General features: G+C 42.1%; 1 protein-coding gene across 1 annotated transcript in view; it reads left to right on the forward strand.

The window, feature by feature from the left end:
* Window positions 1–18,757, forward strand: part of npr2 (natriuretic peptide receptor 2) — an 82,506-nt gene extending 63,749 nt beyond the window's left edge. Inside the window, exons 16-22 of the mRNA XM_080756690.1 lie at window positions 3,372–3,518; window positions 5,495–5,618; window positions 10,552–10,620; window positions 10,826–11,000; window positions 13,240–13,338; window positions 16,364–16,455; window positions 16,886–18,757. Of these exons, the coding sequence (XP_080612816.1) occupies window positions 3,372–3,518; window positions 5,495–5,618; window positions 10,552–10,620; window positions 10,826–11,000; window positions 13,240–13,338; window positions 16,364–16,455; window positions 16,886–16,948 (769 nt within the window). The 3' untranslated portion in view covers window positions 16,949–18,757. The remainder of the gene's footprint in view (window positions 1–3,371; window positions 3,519–5,494; window positions 5,619–10,551; window positions 10,621–10,825; window positions 11,001–13,239; window positions 13,339–16,363; window positions 16,456–16,885) is intronic.
* The last annotated feature ends 763 nt before the right edge of the window (window positions 18,758–19,520 follow it).

Raw genomic sequence — 19,520 nt, forward strand, 5'->3', positions numbered from 1 at the left:
CTGTGTGTCTCCATGCTATCAGTAGCATGGCCACTTTAGACGGATGCCAGTGATGTATAGCTTTCCATTTAGAGTGGTTTGAAGTAGAGAGGCTCTGCTGTGTGTGTGTGTGTGTGTGTGTGTGTGTGTGTGTGTGTGTGTGTGTGTGTGTGTGTGTGTGTGTGTGTGTGTGTGTGTGTGTGTGTGTGTGTGTGTGTGTGTGTGTGTGTGTGTGTGTGTGTGTGTGTGTGTGTGTGTGTGTGTGTGTGTGTGTGTGTGTGTGTGTGTGTGTGTGTGTTGCACTCAAGGATGCTGGGACGGACACACACACATGCCCCTCCCCCGAGGGGCCAGCCCCTTTCTCCCCATCACATCTCTGTCCGCAGTGGCAGAACAAGTACTCAGATAGTTTGTTTTGTTTTTTACTTACTTACAATACCACAATAATATAAATAACTCTGTAAGTAAAAGGCCTAAGTCGGTAAACGTACAAAAGTGTTGACACCAAAATATACTTAAAATACTCATTATTCAGGGGAGGGGGAGAATTTTAAGTATATTTTCATACGATTAGTATTTTCGAATATCCGAAGTATATATATTTTTTGCTTACAGTAAGTGTTTAATGTACGTTTTGTAATATCGAACTAAAGCTGTCTATTAATTTGAGTGCAGTCAAACGTGCAATATTTGCCTCTGTGGTAGTGGAGTAGAAGTAAAAAAAGTAAATACTCACAAATTAAATGTAGGCCTACTTAGTTACTTTCCACCACTGTCCATGTGTCCGTTAATGCAGTGTTTGCCTGTTATTTTCATTAGGTAAATGTATGTTGTTGACATGACATGACGGATGGCCTGTTATTTCTGGTGCGCGTCGTCAGCCAGCTGAAGGGCACGCCAACAAAGACGGCTCTTTAACAGCAAACGTTACGGGTTTAACCCTCACGGGGAGCCCAGCCGGTGGACTCTTCACTTCACGCTATGAATAGATGACCTCTCTCTCTCTCTCTCTCGCCGGGCAGAATCCATAGAGTCTCACTCCATTTTCTGTCTGTCTTTACCCTGTTTTGAAAATAATTTTGTTTTGTGTTCACACATAGTCACAAGTGTCACACTTGTTTTATTTACTGTCTAGAAGTCAAGACGCAGCAGTGTCACTTATTAAACATCTGAATTGTCAAGATAATCTTCTCCCTACGCTAGGTAGGCTACCAGGTAAATCAAACACTTGTAGTATGTTTTATAAGGCAAATAAAAGGGGGGAGGGGATTTAAAACTGAATATAAGATTAATGGGATCTTGACGTCAAAAAAAGACTCGGGGTGGACACTCTTAACCACAAGGCCACTGCGCGTCAGGGTGTCTTACTGGTTATTATTATTGCGACCATAGGTCGCATTTACTATGAAAACCTGCATCCCCCTGCTGTCTTAGACCTTAGATCTCCATTCTGTTCTGACATTCCATATACTGATGCTTCCCCATCATGCAGTAAAGGCCGTCGGGATCGGGAGTCGAACCCCCGGCACACTGCCAGACTGGATTACCAGCCATGGCCCATGCCCATCCTTCTGTTATTATTAGCCTACTGTATTGTCATCAGTAAAGGTGTTTAGTGTTTGCTAGCCTTTATGAGCCGGCGCTGTGGTCTGGCTATGTCCAGTAGAAAGCAAGAGCAGGGCAAAAAGAACAGATTTACAAGCTAATTAAGCCATCGACACTTTATGGTACAGGATGTAGCTTGTAGATCTGTTCTTTTTAAGCACATGCACCACCGCGCAAAGTTATGACGTAGTAGCTTACATATAATGTTGCACAAGTTGCAGATGCGGGAGGCGAGTTTTATTTCATAGGATAGTGCCGGGAGGTATGTCGGCAGATGCATTGGATTAAAACTAAAACGTTGCGCAGATGTACTCTCCTGTGGTTTTAAGCCCATTATAATAACATGAGACATATCCCCTGACGCCAGAGATAACAATGAATGAATCAATGAATTGAGACATCAATGCGAACATTTCTATTTAGTTTGTTTTCTTTCGTGTGACATGGAATGACGAATGTGTGACATTCATTTACGATTTTTTTTTAATTCAATTCCTTGGTCTGATGAATTGGTCTTGGAGGAGCCATAAGCGTACAGTAACACTAGCAATACAATGGGGTCGATTTGTTCAGCCTGGGCGTGGGGCTGATTGTTTGTGGTGATGCACTGATTCGGATCATAAAATAATTATTTGAGAACACGCATGTCACACACACAGTACGGGTGTTCTCGGGAATTGCACCACTCAGTTCACACGTGTGTGATTATTTTTTTTACCAGAATAGTTGTATATTAGCTCTGGTCCATAGCTCTAGTGCCTTTGCATTATAGCTATGCCTATGCTACTCTCGTCTTCCTGCGCTCACATGAAATGCAGACCAGCCTCTCGACTGTAGCGAAAATAAAAATAACGTTTTTGCTACTCACCAATACAAAGGCGGCTTGTGTTATTTAGAAAGCCTACTTTCCGTGGTGGACACACTCTGAGCCCCCGACCACACATTTTGGACAGGCAGAAAGGGATTCTTTTTTCACCATTATTATTATCATTATTATTATTATTTCATCATTATGTAATGATACTATATTATACATCTAATGGTATTTATTTCTTTCAGTTTAAAACCTTTAAAAAAGCATTTTCATTGAACTGCCGTGTGTCAGAAGTGGTCAGAACGCTTTCTCGAGACAATTCCTCTCGACACTTTCTAATCTCAAAACACTTTTTTTGAGATTTCCAAGTGGGCTCCGGTCCAAAAGTTGCATGGGAACGTCTGAATTACAGTTTTACTTCCTCTATGCACAACGCGTGATTCAGACCGTTGGTTTGGACGTCTGTGGCTCGCTGTGCAGTGACCAGCACATGGCCTCCTGTGTGACTGTGTTCAGTGCACACGCACGCACACACACACACACACACACACACACACACACGTTGTGTTTCTGTAACTTGAACAACACATGTGTGTGTGGGATCGGATCGGTGACCCAGAAGAAACAAGGCAAGATGCCAAGCATTGATGCTTTTAGCTGCTGTGGCAGTGGATGAGTCACCTGTGTGTGTGTGTGGGGGTGTGTGTGTGCGTGTGTGTGTGTGTGTGTGTGTGTGTGCGTGCACCCGTGTACAGTACAGTCAGTCAGTGTTGACTTTTGACAGTATAGGGAATCAATTGGCGAAAAAGTTAAAATAATAGAGATAAGAGGTTTCTGCCCCGACAGCAACAATATATCATTCGGGGGTCCTTGACCCAACTGGACTTGACCTCGCAATGGGAAATCGAACACAGTTCCCACACATGCATTCCTAATCAATATACTCTTTTCCTGCGTGTGCGTGTGTCAACAGGGAGGGAAGCACCAGCATCCTGAACAACCTGCTGTCCAGGATGGAGCAGTACGCCAACAACCTAGAGAACCTGGTGGAGGAGAGAACGCAGGCCTACCTGGAGGAGAAGAGGAAAGCCGAAAACCTCCTGTACCAAATTCTGCCACAGTAAGACCAGACGGAGCCCAGGCGTACACCTATCTTTCAGTCATTTTATTTTCATTCTTTTATTTGTAACTGATACATAACTAACATACTGTACAGTATATATTATACACCAGATAACATTTAACCCTATCACAAACAAACTAACATACATACATCATCTTCTTCTTAATACTCATGGCTAAAAGTCATGAGGGTATGCGCATGCATAAAGTGAGTGGCAAAGTGAGTTTAACGTTGTTAAACTTAATTTAATGCAATCAGTTTTTTGACACTCAATATGCATTCCCGCATAACCTCCGGGTATGATGATGATGTCACGCACATACCCTCTATTTCATGGATGTAACTTGGTTCCTTCATTTGGAAAACCCCTTGATATTTCTGCATATTCTTCTCCAATGAATTCCACAACTGGGCCCCAAACTAAGAAAAACTAGTCTAGTTGGCCAACTAGAGACAGACTTCATCAAGCCAACATTGTAATATTGACAACCTTACACTCTATGCCGTGCCGTACCTATGCCGTGACGTCAGAACTCATGTGCTGGGCATATCAAACCTTTTTTTTTTACCATGAGGGATCCAAAAGGAAGGGAATCCAAACTTACAAATATATATCCAATCAATCATATATATCCATCAAAATTGAACTTCCTGACGTATTTTTAACTTTGGTTAAATTTGGACAATTGTAGATGTCTTGACCACTTTCTTCTTTTTTATATAATAAGTTACACAATTAATATTTACTCGAATGAAAGAACACTCAGAAAGATAGAAAGAAAGGCAACAACCCACCAACGAAAGATCAATGGATGGACATTATTGAGGAACTGTATTCTATGGAAAAACTAACATTCATACTGAGACTACAAGAGGACAAATTATATAAAAAATGGGAAAAGTGGAATCTCTTCTCTCAGCCTAGTGATATTGCAATAGAATCTCATTGAATGTTTATTGTAATATGAAAAATGCAGTCTTTTTTTTCTTTTACTTTTTGTCCTTTTTCTTTCCCGTATTGTCTTGTTAGTTGAGTTTTTGTTTGTGTCTGTTCTCCCTTCAATAAAAATTAAGTGAAAAAAAGAAAAGAAAGAAAGGCAACAATTAGTATTCCTCTGTCACTGGCATCAAACCCTGACGTTAATGAACGAACCTCAAAATCCTTCCCTTACCGTCACACCTGCGGAGCAGATAAACGGTTTTCCCCCATTGCACGGATGAAAGGCGAAGTGAGAGGAAGATTTCTCATTATCATAAGAGCGAGGAGGAAACAAAACGAGATGCAGGGGTTTTAGGAATTCAAATAACATGCCAATGGCAGAAAGCCTCCCTTTGCCTTCTTACGGCATCTGTCTTGCTCCTGCTTGTCTTGGCAATGTGCCTCCATTTGTTTGTATAACCGCCCTTAAAAGCCTTCCTGGCTGACAGAAGGGCCTGAGAGAAGACACATACTCCATACCTGTGAAATACACCAGATAACTACATGGTGCTATGACCGATAACTGGTGCTACGACAGAAGCCACATTCACACGCTGTCTCAAGACTCTGTCACTTGTTGATTGAACCCGCCACTCATATTGTAATTGTTCCTATTCCTAAAGATAAGGAAATGCCTTTTGAAGTCGGTCAACTCGTGAATGTTGCGTCAACACATTCACTTTGTTGTTTGTTGTTCACTTTCTATATAGTTTTTATTTTCGGAATTGGTTCTCAACATGGCCGGGGCCCGGCGACCCCCAGGGGTCCTTGAGGAAGTTGAGGAGTTACGGTTGTGTAACTTAGAGAGCAAATGGACTTTAATTGTGACCCTATAATATATAATTGTACAGTCTCTTGAGTTAAAATAACAGGAGGATTTTATTGCCGTTATCTTCATCTTCCTTCATTCCTTGTTGTAAGGAGTCAGAGTAGAAGGGCTTTTTTCTTCTCCATGTTTGATGTGAGCTGACATTCCTCCTTTGTTCTCACACAGCTCCGTAGCAGAGCAGCTCAAGCGAGGGGAGACGGTGCAAGCGGAGGCGTTTGACAGTGTCACCATTTACTTCAGCGACATTGTGGGCTTCACGTCCATGTCGGCAGAGAGCACGCCGTTGCAGGTACGTAACGTTGACCGCCGTCGCTATCCACTGCAGTCCCCACCGCTTAGCACTGTAGCTCCCCCAAGGAACCAGGCATTCACCACTCTGAAATAATGGGCTCTATGCACAGCAGACATGTTGGAAAGAAATGGGGCCACTTTCTTCTTCAGGTGTTACCAATGATACTAGGCTCTGTTCCGTTTAGTGCAGCACAGTGGTTCTCGATATCTATATCTTATCATTTCAACTCGGAGAGAAATGTACAAATGGAATACGTTTGTACACTCTCAGAGTTACCATTCGGAACCCCCTCAAGGAATCATGAGGGCACCGAACGCTTGCTTAAAGTTCGCATAGCAAAGTGGAATGGAGGCGTGGCCCTTGCACGTAAACACACCCTCACGGCCGTCATGAGTGACAGGCATGCTGGCCACGCAGTGCTACTATTACTAGAAGCAGGCAGTGCTGTTGAAGATCGCACCAGGCGATGATTATATTTGTACACATTACATAAACGCTGCTGCCTTTTTAAACATACCGTATATTACAGAGCTTTCAGATCGCATTTTAACGCACTACTGTTATTATATGCCTCTTCTGGATGATTTCCTCGTCTGAATGGAAGTTGGACCCCAATGGAAACGCACCAAAGTGATTAAAGATCCTCTTAGCAAACTTTGCACTGTATTGAGTACACAGTGGAAATGAAAATAAAATATGGAACATTTCATCCAGCTGTTTTTAAAGACGAATGGAAGCCATTCTAACAATTATCGCACAAAGACAATTAGCTCAAATAATTGCTATTGGGTCAATTATGTAATCAGGCCTCGTTTGTAATGGGTATGAGCCCATTTTTATACACGGTAATGTCTCTGTCTGGTCGAAACCTCATATGTCCAATACTGTTACCTCATATGTCCAATAAATACTGTTAACTTTCAGGACTACGAATATATCAAAAGCAGCACATCTGGAAGCTCCAAACACGTCGCTTCATTTCCAGCTTATGGATCTGCTACTTTTGATGCTTTTGCGAGACGCTGTAGTGTGATCAAGTAGGGACTTTATTTATGAAAGAAAACAAGTACGAATATGGAGATGAGAGGTTTCTACCCAACAGCGTCGATAACCTCCTTATGTGACGGACAACTGTGTTGCGCGGTGTGCCACTCTACCTACACACACATACACACACACACACACACACACACACACACACACCAAGATGATTTAATGGCCAGAAAGGCTCTCAGCCTAAATTGCTCGTCTTGCTGACGGCTCCTGTGGATTTACTTGCACTGTGTGAAAATCCTCGCTTTTCATTTAGCTCTGAGAGCACAGAGTATAAACAAATGGAACCAATGGACCCATAATTTGTACACACGCTGTCAGTTACAAATGGATGACTGAAAGTGGTGCAACCACTTCATTAAGGAGCTTTGTGTGTCTCTGGCTGCCTAGCTGGGTGCTGTGTCCGAGCACGAAAATAGCATTTGGTTGGTTTTCAAAACCAAGTGTCCCTGTTGTACAGCCGAACACACACATACACCTGAAAACATCATATATACAGTTAATATGTATCAGTACAGTACAGTACAGTAAAGGGACCCCCACACAGTAACTCTGTCATTTCTCGACCGTTTCGGATGCGGTGTGGCTCGCCGGAACCGGGCCAACACCCTGGGAACGTTCCTGCGGGTTTGGAAGTTCCCCGAGGACCCCCACACGGAGTTGCACCACTTACTTCACACGGGTGAAGTGGCTCAGAATCAGAATAGACTGTGTTGTCACACGATTAAACATTACACACACACATAGTGTCACTTCCCTGTATTTTTAGTATTTTTATTTTATGCTACCACAATATTTTGCATATGGTGGTTATGACATTTATCTGATTTACTGTATACCCTGAAATCTTGAATAAACAAAACTGAAGAAAAAAATAATAACATTACACACGCATGGATTTAAACAGTTATATTTTTCAGGAATTTATTTTATTGTATTGTATTTATTACAATTTTTGATACTTTAGTAGTGAGACAATGTTGTGTGATCAAGTAGACCCAAAACACAAATGGGGGAGATGAGAGGTTTCTGTCCCACAGCGTGTTGGAGATAAGAGGTTTCTGTCCCACAGCGTGTTGGAGATAAGAGGTTTCTGTCCCACAGCGTGTTGGAGATAAGAGGTTTCTGTCCCACAGCGTGTTGGAGATAAGAGGTTTCTGTCCCACAGCGTGTTGGACCACCATCACATCTCTACCTACAGTATAGAGCAGTGTGCCTCATAGTTTCCCGCACACACATGCACAGTACACACGCACGTAATGCACGCACATGCACACACAGGCACGTGCACGCACGCACACACACACACAGGCACGCGCACGCAACGCACGCACACACACACACACACACACAGAGAGAGAGGCGGCTCAAACTACTCAAAATAGTTCCGTTAGTACAGGGGGGAGCTTGACGCAGTACTGAGTCACACCATGACACTCATTCTTCTCATTTGAATCCCATATAATACTGTAATGGTACTCAAACGTTTTCTTGTAATTCCCCCCCCCCCCCCCCTGCCATCTGAAAATATTGTCTGCCAGGGGGACATAAGATTTGTGTCAGAAACCCCTCTAGGACTCATATAACAGGAAGTTGTTCAAAGATGTGGGCTTTGTCCAGATGCCATGTCAGTGATGTATTTGATCAAAGACCACCATCTGAACATATGTTGTTCCAGGGACCCCCCCCCCCCCCCCCCAGATTTGCGCCACATTTTCACGATTTTTCAAAAATAGCAGATCTACAAGCGTAGCACGGCACCACGTGCCGCGCTACGTGCTTAACATATGGCTATGAGCTTAACATAATGGCTTTACCTCAGTGATTAAAACCAAGAAAACACTTCACGATGTTCAAAATCGCATCTCATTGTCTCATATATCACGATGATAAAGAAAACTAATCCTACTCTACTTCTCATATTGTTGTACAGTAGTTGCAGTGTTGTTTGCTGTGGTCGTACAGATTTGTCATGCAATGTGCAAACCACAGAATGTGCCGTTGCATCATTCCCTTTAATCCCAGTCAGTCTGTGTTACAGTAATATGCACAGTCTATACATACACTCATCTAATTCATGTGCTGTGGGAAGAAAGGATCGATTGATACACTTTATTAACAGTTTGCAGAAAAAAGCACAGGAAAGTACAGTTCAATACAAGGCCTGCTAAAGAGGAGTTACAGTAAACCCAAGAAAGGCCTTTGGCTTGTTTCCATTGGGGTCCTTCATACTCAATTAATCGAAGGCAGCCAGGAAGGAACGAAGGAAAAATAAACCTATACCGAAAGAAAGAAAGAAAGAAAGAAAGAGAAGAAAAGCCAGCAACAAGCCTCCACAATCACTTCAAAGATGTTAGTTAGTACATCTTCATCTTGTCATTCCCAGTCTTCCAACTGTCTCGTTATGCTCATGCAAATGCATTGAGTCACTGAGCCTGGCTGGGCACGGCTCCAGTGGGAGAGCAATACACACACAAACATGCGAGTCTCTCGCCTATGAGGACAAGGGTCTTGTGAGGTTATGTCCATATTTATACTTTTCTGCTCGGCCGGCGTTGCACGGCAGATATAGCCAATCTACAAGCGGTCGCGTTGCGACGCATTGAGAGCTTGTAGATCGGCTATATCCGTTGCACGACACCGTCACATGGCAGAGTGTAAATTAGCGAAGCATTATGCAGACGCATGCTCCTTGGACCATCAGTGGGCGTGCAAGAGTATAAATCAGACACTGTAGTTAGACTTTGTTTTGGGGGGTTTTGTGCCTTGTCTTTGGGATTGCTGTTAAACGTTCTCTCACATCACATGTAGATGTAGAAATTTGTGTTGAGTAAAAGTACAAAAAGTACTCATTATGATTATATGAGTAAAACGTTTTAAACATTTGTCGAAATCTTGCAAAAGGAATAGACATAGTGTAAAATAAGACATAATTACGTTTTGTACAATAAATAATCTACAAAAATCTACAAAGTAACTAGTAAAGCTGTCAAATCATTGTAGTGGTGTAAAATAGCAGAAAATGTTTTCCAACAGGGGTCGGCGCCCAGATACATATTATTTGGGGGTCCTTGACATGGAAACGTTTGAGAACCCCTGGTAAAGAAGTCCAACATCCACATGGAATGGAATCCATGCAGTTGTCTTGTTGAGCCTAATTCACAGTGCGTGAGCCAAGCCATGGGCTGGCTGGTGGCTCAGGACTCATAGCTCACAGCTCCAATAGTATCTAGTACAGAGCCATGGCACGGCTTGGCTCCAACAGTAGAAGGGTGATCAATGTGTGTGTGTACAATAGTACATGGACAAGTGTGTCAAGACTTGGCCTCGCCCGTGGCAAATTTTAGATTTAGTTACTTTTTACACACCATTATAATGTTCTTCTTTTGATCATACTCTAGTCCCAATTACTTTTTATTTTCTTTCTTTATTTCTTTTTGCCCTGATGAAGACCTCCCAAGGTCAAAACATGTTGGCAGTGGCCTTTTAAATAAATAAAAGTTGTTCCTCTTTTTTACTCCTGTCCTGAGGACCCCCATAACTCTGAGAGTGTACAACTGGAACCAAATGCACCCGTAATGTGTAATGGTCATCTAGCGCTAGCTCTTTTTTGTTTGTATGTCCGTGGCAAGAAAATAATAATTTTGCCAAAAATGTTCACCACAAGCCAGCATGGCGATGACCAATTAGGCTTCACTGTTGTTTGTGAAGTGCCTTTGGCTTTTCTTTTGTGTCTCAACCATTTATCATGGCAGATTTACAGATTTACCGAACAAGAACATATACAACAAAGTCAAAACTGTACTTGCACTGCCTTACCTCTAAAAATGAAAATGGAATAATCAATCAATCTCTCTGTCTCTCTCTCTCTCTCTAGGTTGTGACAGTGCTCAATGACCTCTACACGTGTTTTGACGCCATCATTGATAACTTTGATGTATACAAGGTAAGTCCCGCATAACAATCTATAGAACTCCCTCTGTTCTTGGAGGGGTACCAAAAATAGCAGATATACAAGCTCACAGCATGTCATGTGTGCATTTTCAGATGGCGGGACATGGATTCGCGGCCAAATATATTGCAATTTGGGGGTCCTCGGACCACGAAAAAGAGAACTACAACTGTAGTGCTTTTTGTCTGTGTTCAACTAGGTGGAGACCATTGGCGACGCGTATATGGTGGTGTCCGGGCTGCCAGTACGTAACGGGAAGCTCCACGCCAGAGAGATCGCTGGCATGTCTCTGGCCTTGTTAGAGGAGGTGAAAACATTCAAGATCCGACACAGACCTAACGACCAGCTACGCCTCCGGATAGGAATCCATACAGGTGTGTGGCAGAAAGTAACTAAATACATTTACTCAAGTTCCAGGGGGTCCCCAGCTGATTGATTGATCACCATCATCATTTTTCGACCGCGGTCGAGATCGTGGATTTCACAATATTACGCCAGACTTCCCGGTCCTTCATTGCTATCCCCAGTTCCTGCTTACTGATGCCTGTGACCCTAGCGATGACATCAGGGAACAACAGTTTTCTACATCTGGTCTGCTTTGAGGCAGGACTCCAGAGAAGAAGGGAAGATATAACCTCATTGTCAGCTCTGTAGCAGTGGCCAGCAAACTGTGTTCTTCTGGATCGGACTAGTGAAGAAACACGGGGAAGGTTGCCGTATATTAGATTAGTCCATGGGTGGCTCTTCCAAGACAGATTTTGCACTCTCATTAGAAGGCGGGTGTAAGTGCCATCCAAACGTTTCTCTAGTTTCTTTGAAAGTGTCCATGTCTCGGAGCCATAGAGTAGAATCGTCTCAAGAGTCGTCCTGAATATTTTTTACTTTTAACATCTTACTAAGCTGGGATGACCAGATCTTATGCATGTCATTGCAGGCTGACCAGGTCATACCCTTCCTAGTTTGAAAGTCCTTTTGGGAAGAAGATATATGAACCCAAATACTTAGTAGTCATCAACCTGTTTCAGAGGAGTGTTGTTATAATGTGGTTATTGTTTGATTTGCATATATTTACGTATTCAGTTTTCGTCTCGTTGAGACGAAAACTGCTGAAGGAGAGCCTGAGCGTATTCCAATGATTGACTGATAAGTGCGATGTCATCAGCGAAGTCAGTGTCTGTTAGGTATTTAGCAGGATGACGAGAACTTCTCCTAGGCTTTAGTTGGTAGCCCTTATAATTGATAGTATCAACTGACATTATGAAGAACATAATCAACAACAATAATAAATAGAAACGGGGCAAGTGTGTCACCTTGGAGAATGCCAGCAAGGATGAGGAATGATGGTGTTTCTCCGTCAGGAGTAAGGATGATCGCTGAGGTATTTGTATATAGAACTTTTATGGCATTGATCATTTTGTCGGGGATACCATATAATTTAAGAATTTCAAACATTTTGGCTCTGTCCACTGAATCAAAAGCCTTTGAGAAATCAACAAAGACTAGTGATTGATTGATAGTTAGGGACTGGTCGTTATTTAATTAGGAGGGGGGGGGGGTGCAGATGTCTCCCGCAGAGCTGCCAATTATCTCACGCAATGAGCATGAGACACACGCAATTGACAATTGACGTCAACTCATAAGAGTAATCCAGCGACAAAGGCAATTAAATTATTGTATCAGAAGTAGTCCCAGCCTTCCACATTAAAAACTGCACTATGCACATTTTTCACACAGATTTTATTTATTTGCTAAATAGTTACTGTATCGATTTTGAATCATTGAATCATATCGTATCGCCATAATGAACCAATATCGTCCATGTATCGTCAACCATGTATCGTGATACGTATCTTATCGCTGTTAAATGTATCGTTACACCCTAATATATATGTAGAACATTCAAATTGGACTTTCTTTTTTCAGTTTGGGCCATCCCTATGAGGAACCAAATGGACCGCTAGGGGTCCGCTCAGATTAACACTTAGGGTTTTACATTGTAGATTTTGGGTGCTAGAAAAAACGGGGTCCGTGGCTCATTGTATGTGAAACCGTTGGTCATCGAAATGGAACAGTTTGAGGAACACTGAGCTAGGGAGTCGATTTGCAAATGTTTAGACTGGGTTGACGAATGCAGGAAGTTTTGCCTCGCTCTGCGGGACACATTTATTCTAAAGTAATTTATTAGAGGGTTTTTTCCCATAGACTGTTTGCGTTCATAGTGGCAGTGTTTATGCACTTCCTCAAACACTTGACTGCAGCAGATGTGCGATGGTGCGTTGTAATCATACTGTAGATGTGTCCCTATCACACCTATGATCCCATTTTATTCCACTAAAGCTGAAACTAGACTAAAACTACAACTTTTCAGATGACAAAAAAATATGACAAAAAAGATATATATTTTTAAAACATTTTTAAATACTTCAAATAGCCGATCTACATCGACAGGTTGTGAGCTTGTAGATCGGCTATTTAAACAAAAACAAAAAAAAACAAAATGGTAAAAAAAATTATAATAATAATACTGACAAAAATAGGGCTGTATGACTAAAACTAAATCAAAATGCTGTCAAAATCAACACTGTAACTGACTGCATGCGTTGTGTCTTCTAGGGCCTGTCTGTGCAGGGGTGGTTGGTCTGAAAATGCCCAGATATTGCCTGTTTGGGGACACGGTCAACACAGCGTCTCGCATGGAGTCAAACGGAGAGGGTGAGTGTCCGGTAACAAGAAAGATCTGTTTCATTGTTATGCTCTCTGTGGGGGGTTGGGGTTTTATACGCAACAGCAGGGGATACACCACAATGTCACATTCTGCCATCCTGTTATGTGGGGAAAAAACACATTATCCACAGTACAGACAATAGCAAAAGAGTTGTTGCTGTTTGGTATTTGCAAAACCCTTGGTTTTTATCATTGAATTAGGGAATATAGGGTATTGTTGCTGTTATTGTTCTGATTCAATGGAGTTGAAAAATGTTTAATTCAAATGGCATATATTCATTTTAATATGAGTTTGCCAAGAAAAGAATGCGGCACCACACCGCCTGTCTATGTCAAACTGGACAGCAGCCACTCGCTTCCTCTGCAGCTGACAGAAACTTCTAAACAGATGAATCCTTTTGCTTGTTGCCTGAGGAGGTTCAGTTCAATTCAAAACAAATGGAATAATCAACTATTTAAATGAAACATGTTCACTCGGTTTAAAAAATATATTGAGTTTGAGACTGAATAGGATGATGATACATCAAATGTATACAGCGCTTTTCTTAGTACCCGAAGTCACTTTAGAAACAAACTAAACAAAATAAACATTAGGATTAGGTTAAAAAGTTAAAAGGCTTGTTTAGCGTTTTAGCCTTGAGTAAGGGGGGCAAATTATGAAGATGATGATGATGATTGTTGTTGTTATTACTTGCGCAAGCAGAGCGTGCAAGTATTGTGGTCATGCTTGTACGAATGCACGTGTACTGTATGCTCGGAGGTAATCAAGATATGTTTCAATGTCGGGTTATAACTGGCTGTCGATGGTGATGTAATTAGGATATGTTTCAGTGTCGGGTGAATTAAAGGTAATGTCTGTATGTATACATACGTAATCTGAAACCTATCTTTATTACGTCACCATTGAAAGCCAGTTTTAACCCGGCATTGATACATATCTTAATTACGGTGTATATACCTCCGAGCATACGCACATAAAAAAGCCAGCCGAACACAGTATAGTACTTTCAACTTACAACTTGCATACATGTACATTATTGTATGTTACCTGTTACTCAAACAGTATTGAAACATACCGTAATTACGTCACCATTGACAGCCAGTTATAACCCGACTTTAGTATTTACTTGCGCACGCAGAGCGCGCAAGTAATCGTTTTCGTCCAGTGCGTCGCCGTTTGATGTGTATGCGCCGTGCCAGCGTATGACATAATGACTACTTGTGCTTGATATGGCAGTGGTGTCAGATTACATACATGTATACATAGGGGCATTACCTTTAATCCTCCCGACAATAAAACATATCGTCATTACGTCACCATCGAAAACCATTACACCCTGGCATTGGGTCCTTTAATCCACATCTTTATTACGTCATCATTGAGAGCTAGTTATACCAGTTATACCCTGACGTCATATGCTGCTACGATACATACACATCAAACGGGGCGCAAAGTAACCACAGTATACCGCTAATCAATTTACAAATGACATACATATACATAGAGGCATTTCCTTTAATCCACCCGACACTGATCGACATATACGTCACCGTCACGAAAGCCGTCACTCATCCGTATTAATTACAACATTACGTAATTGATTGTTGTTAATTACGTAACGAAAGAATGAATTTGAAATGCTTAAATAGAATTACCTTCATGTTCTTCAACAGATCTCAAAATAGTGTCAGACAGGTAAATACTTTTCAAGTAAGTCATAGAGCTGTATTCTAGATAGCCAGGACAAATCATCAGCATATTCCTGAGCAGACTAACGTTGAGCCAGGACAAAATAAATCCTTAGCCACGAGAGACTAAAGGGATTGCTGAGAGCTAGTGTTCCACCAAACCAGTCGACAGTACTTGCGCACTAGTTGTGTGCAACAAGCAAGTAGGCACTCGACAGAGTGCAGTTCTAGTTAATTCCAATGTTTCACAGAGAGGCTGAAAGTTTGTAGCGGTCGACTACTTGCGCGCTCGACAGAGTGTAGTTCTAGTTATTATTGTATTTAGCACTAGTGTTAGGACATGTTGGTTGTATATTGTGAGTGACTCATCACGTGTATTGATTAAGTAACAACTCACTTCCTGCATTGTGCCTCCATTGGTAAATAATTGATAGCACTTATCCAGTGCCGCGCTGCACAGTGGGAAGCGTCTGAGGCAGTAGTCGCAGGACAACTCTGCCATTGATTGGACACAGCCATAATTATTAGGTTTACAACACTAATGGCCTCCTGTGTCAGATCTCAGCTGGCATTTTCCTTAAGGTTCGATTTATACTCCCATCGCATAACGACGGTGTCATTGGCTGAAAGGAACAGAACTTCAAGCTGGGAAGAAGCAACAACGTCATGCAGTGTTGCTGTTGACTATAACTATGACGGAAAATGTTTGTCGACTACCCTTTTTCACTGACGAAAACTAAATAAAAACTAAGCTTTGATGACTAAAACTGAGACTAAATATATTGACAATTTGGTCAAGAAATACAATTCACACCCGTGCGAACTGAGTGGTGCAATTCCCCCACCCCCACCTCTCTCTCTCTCTCTCTCTCATTAGCAGGCTGCAGCATTATCCCTCTCTATTTATTGCACAACAGCGCCCCTACTGGTAGTCAGAGTCATATACTCGTGCTCATTAACCAACACAGGTACCAACACATAGGTAGGTGAACACGGACATTGCTGTTCCTTGGAGTGGTTGCACCACTCAAAAACTAGACTAAATGTTAGAGAGGGACTAGTGGAGAAGAGATCCAGTAGAACTAAAAGACAAGTCATTTTATGTTTGGTTGCGCTCGGGTGTTGTGTTCTGAAAATAGCAACGTGTTGTGGGCTTGTAGATTGGCTATTTTCACTTTGTTTGAACTCTTTATTTTATTTTATTTTCTGAAAACTTTAACCTACTATATAATGACATGTCCAAAGTATGGATGCCAGGTTGACTTGGTGTGTGTGTTTTTTAAATGTATTAACACAGTCATTGTTGTGGTCCTGTGTGTTGTAGCCTTAAGGATCCACATGTCATCAGCGACCAAAGAAGTTCTGGACGAGTTTGGCTACTTTGATCTCCAGCTACGAGGAGATGTAGAAATGAAGGTGAGGCCCACAAATATGTTGTATGGAGGTTAAATCTTCTTTTCTTAATCAAAGTTAAGCTCCTGATTGGATACTATAATATAATATTGGAGTGGTATAGAGTTGTCCTTTAAAACATGTCAAGGACCCCCAGAATAATATTAATATGTGTATTAGTTACTGTAGGTGAGAACCTTGTATAAGCCCTTCATGGGTTTCCTTATTTCTGTGTATTTTAATAATGTTACCTTTGTACTGTTTTTATTGTGCAAAAATAAATAACGACAAAACAAAAAACCCAAGGACTCAATAAAACTCAAGGACCCCTGGGGGGGGGGGGGGTGCTTTAAAGGACAGGAAGCCTTTGAGATATAATCTCCATACCCTCCCACCCTCTACACCACACTTGGTCTACACACTGATGAACCTATTGATTTCTGTGTTTTTACAGGGCAAAGGCAAAATGAGAACCTATTGGCTTCAGGGGGAGAAGACCGATGTGTATGTTATCTGAGAAGCCGTTGCTGATAGCGGTGCGGTGACAGCAGCGAGCAGAGTGCAGACGTCCACATGTCTCCCCGCCGGGCGAAGAAGAAGCCACTACTTTATTTGTTCTAGAATAAGTCCCTATTGGTGATTCCCCCTACTGGAAGCATGTGAGCAACGCTACCGTTTAAATCTGCAATCTGGAAACCTCTCCCCAAAAAATGGGCCCTTTTGGGTCTGTAACAGACTGTTTTTTAAAAAAAAAGAAAAAAAAGAAGATGGACAAAGGGAGCTGTGATGTCACCCATTGGATTCTACAGACCCGTTTTGAAGCAAAATTCTAATCCGGCATCTTGGAATTTCCGGCCCCCGGAATGGAACTGGAAACGAAACGAACTGTTAGGTGGAAGAGCAGCGAGGGCGGGTCTTCACTTAGTAGAACCAATAGAAGCCCTAGAAACATATTACCTACTTTATCAACATTTTTAATGGGACCATAATTTACAAAATTGCATATCTTGATAATTGAAAGAAGACTTGAAACTAGCAACTGAAAGCAAAAAGGCTCTATGACAATATTTACTAATGCAATAAAGTCAAGTGTAAAGTCCGGTCAACTATACCCATTGGGGTTAATTGAATGAAACGATTTCTGCAACCAGCAGGAGGGGAAATAGCGGCACCTTTAGGCTGTGGACGCAAATTTGGTTCCACTTGCTCGCACTTGGAGTTAAAGCTACATTCAGGAACTTATTTGAATGAATACAATACATATTTTACTCAATCTGTGTGGTAGCGTATGTTAATACAATATAACTAGCCTGGGAGGCATACCATTTTCGTGTTTATCATCCGGTCGGGAGTGGAAAGAACTTACGTCCTGTTGTAGTCACTGGTTTGTAATCATCAGGCCGGAACCTTCCTTCCGGAGCCAGAATTACCCAAAATAATTCCCAGCGATCAAGGGCATCATCGTTTTAGGGGCCTACCCAATAAAACAATATACTATGAAGTGAACCCGATATGTTTCTTCGAGTACTTCTTGGAATAGTTCGTTATGGTATATCCATCTTTTATTCCAACCTGTAGCGACTGGCGAGACTAAAAACAAAGCTACACCGAAAAACAGGAACCACTTTATTGGCAACCAGAGTATTCTTTGTTTTGTTGTTCTTACCGGTCTAGACCGGATCACACGGGGGTTCTCCGAGGTGGAAAGTCTTTCTGTTGAGACATTCAGACCCTGGTGTCTGTCTGGTAGATCACCTAGCCCTGCCTGAAGCTCATGAGGCCAGTAGCTCTCCCCTGGGACTGGGACAAGCGACGGGGGATTCCCTCTTCAACGAGCACAGCGGATGTTTCTGACCCGGGTTTGAATCCTGGGGGTGTTGCGGTGAACTCAAACTTACGGATTGTGGCTTTAAAAAACAGAGACAGAAATGAGGGAATTCCAGGTATGTTTATTACCTGCTAATATTATTAAGCGCTAAAAGACAAAAACAAAAGACATTGTAAACGTTTTTTTTGTTTTGTTTTGGAGGTTTTTTTGTATGAAGAAACTTCCTGTCCTAAGAGTACTTTTAGATGACAAATTCTTATTTTTTGTGCTTTCTATATTGAGGTTTGTACGTATAACGTGTTTGGAAGTCAATGACGTGTTAATATTTTCCTGGAATCATCCGTTGATGACGGGAGACACAGTGTTATGATCTCTGTCAATGCAGAGGTCAAGAAGTTCAACAGTGGTGTTATAAACAGTAACAGATGATATATGTATATATGTATATCCAAGATACTGTAAGATATTTTGTTCAATAAACTTGAATAAAACCATGAATTGGTTTCATGTTTTGTTTGACCACAAGTCGCATTTACTATGAGAACCTGCATCTCCCGTCCGTCCGTTAGTCCACGCCTCCATATATGGTCAGGCCACGTGACATCACGTCTCCATATATGGTCATGCCTCGTGACGTGACATTATGGAGACCCTTAGATCTCCATATCAGCATATATGGAGCCGGCCAGCAACTCTACATCTGACCTCAAGCCCTTAGATCTCCATATATGGAGCTGACCTGTTCTGACATTCCATATTTTTATCTGACCTCATCAAACCCTGTACACTCAAGACACGCTCCATATATGGCCAGTACAGAATTCATTCCGACTACCCACGCCAAAGCGCCAACGCTCGCCCAGCAGTCTGCCGTCACCCAGGCGCATGCGTGCACGCGACCTCGGTCGCTTCTCGCCCCCAGGGCGTCTAACAGTACGTTTTAACAGCGGGAGACAAATAATGCACTTCCAGAAAATTTGTCTGGCTGTTGCCCGCTGTGAAAACATACTGTTACTGGTATTATATCTGGTGGTTGGTAAACACCGGTAAAAGTGCATTATTATGTATTGTCTTAATAATGCTAGTCTGTTGAGCATGAGGACTAGTTGACTGAGGGGACTCTATTCTATAGTTGATCTTTTGGCTTTTGGCCGATGTGAAATCAACAACACCCCCCCCCCCCCCCCCCCCTCTCTCTCTCTCACTCACTAACTCTCTCACACACACACACAATTTCTGTGAGACTTGACATCGCTATCAC

Source organism: Protomyctophum bolini, assembly GCF_963924005.1.
Source record: "Protomyctophum bolini genome assembly, chromosome: 22".
Taxonomy (NCBI): domain Eukaryota; kingdom Metazoa; phylum Chordata; class Actinopteri; order Myctophiformes; family Myctophidae; genus Protomyctophum; species Protomyctophum bolini.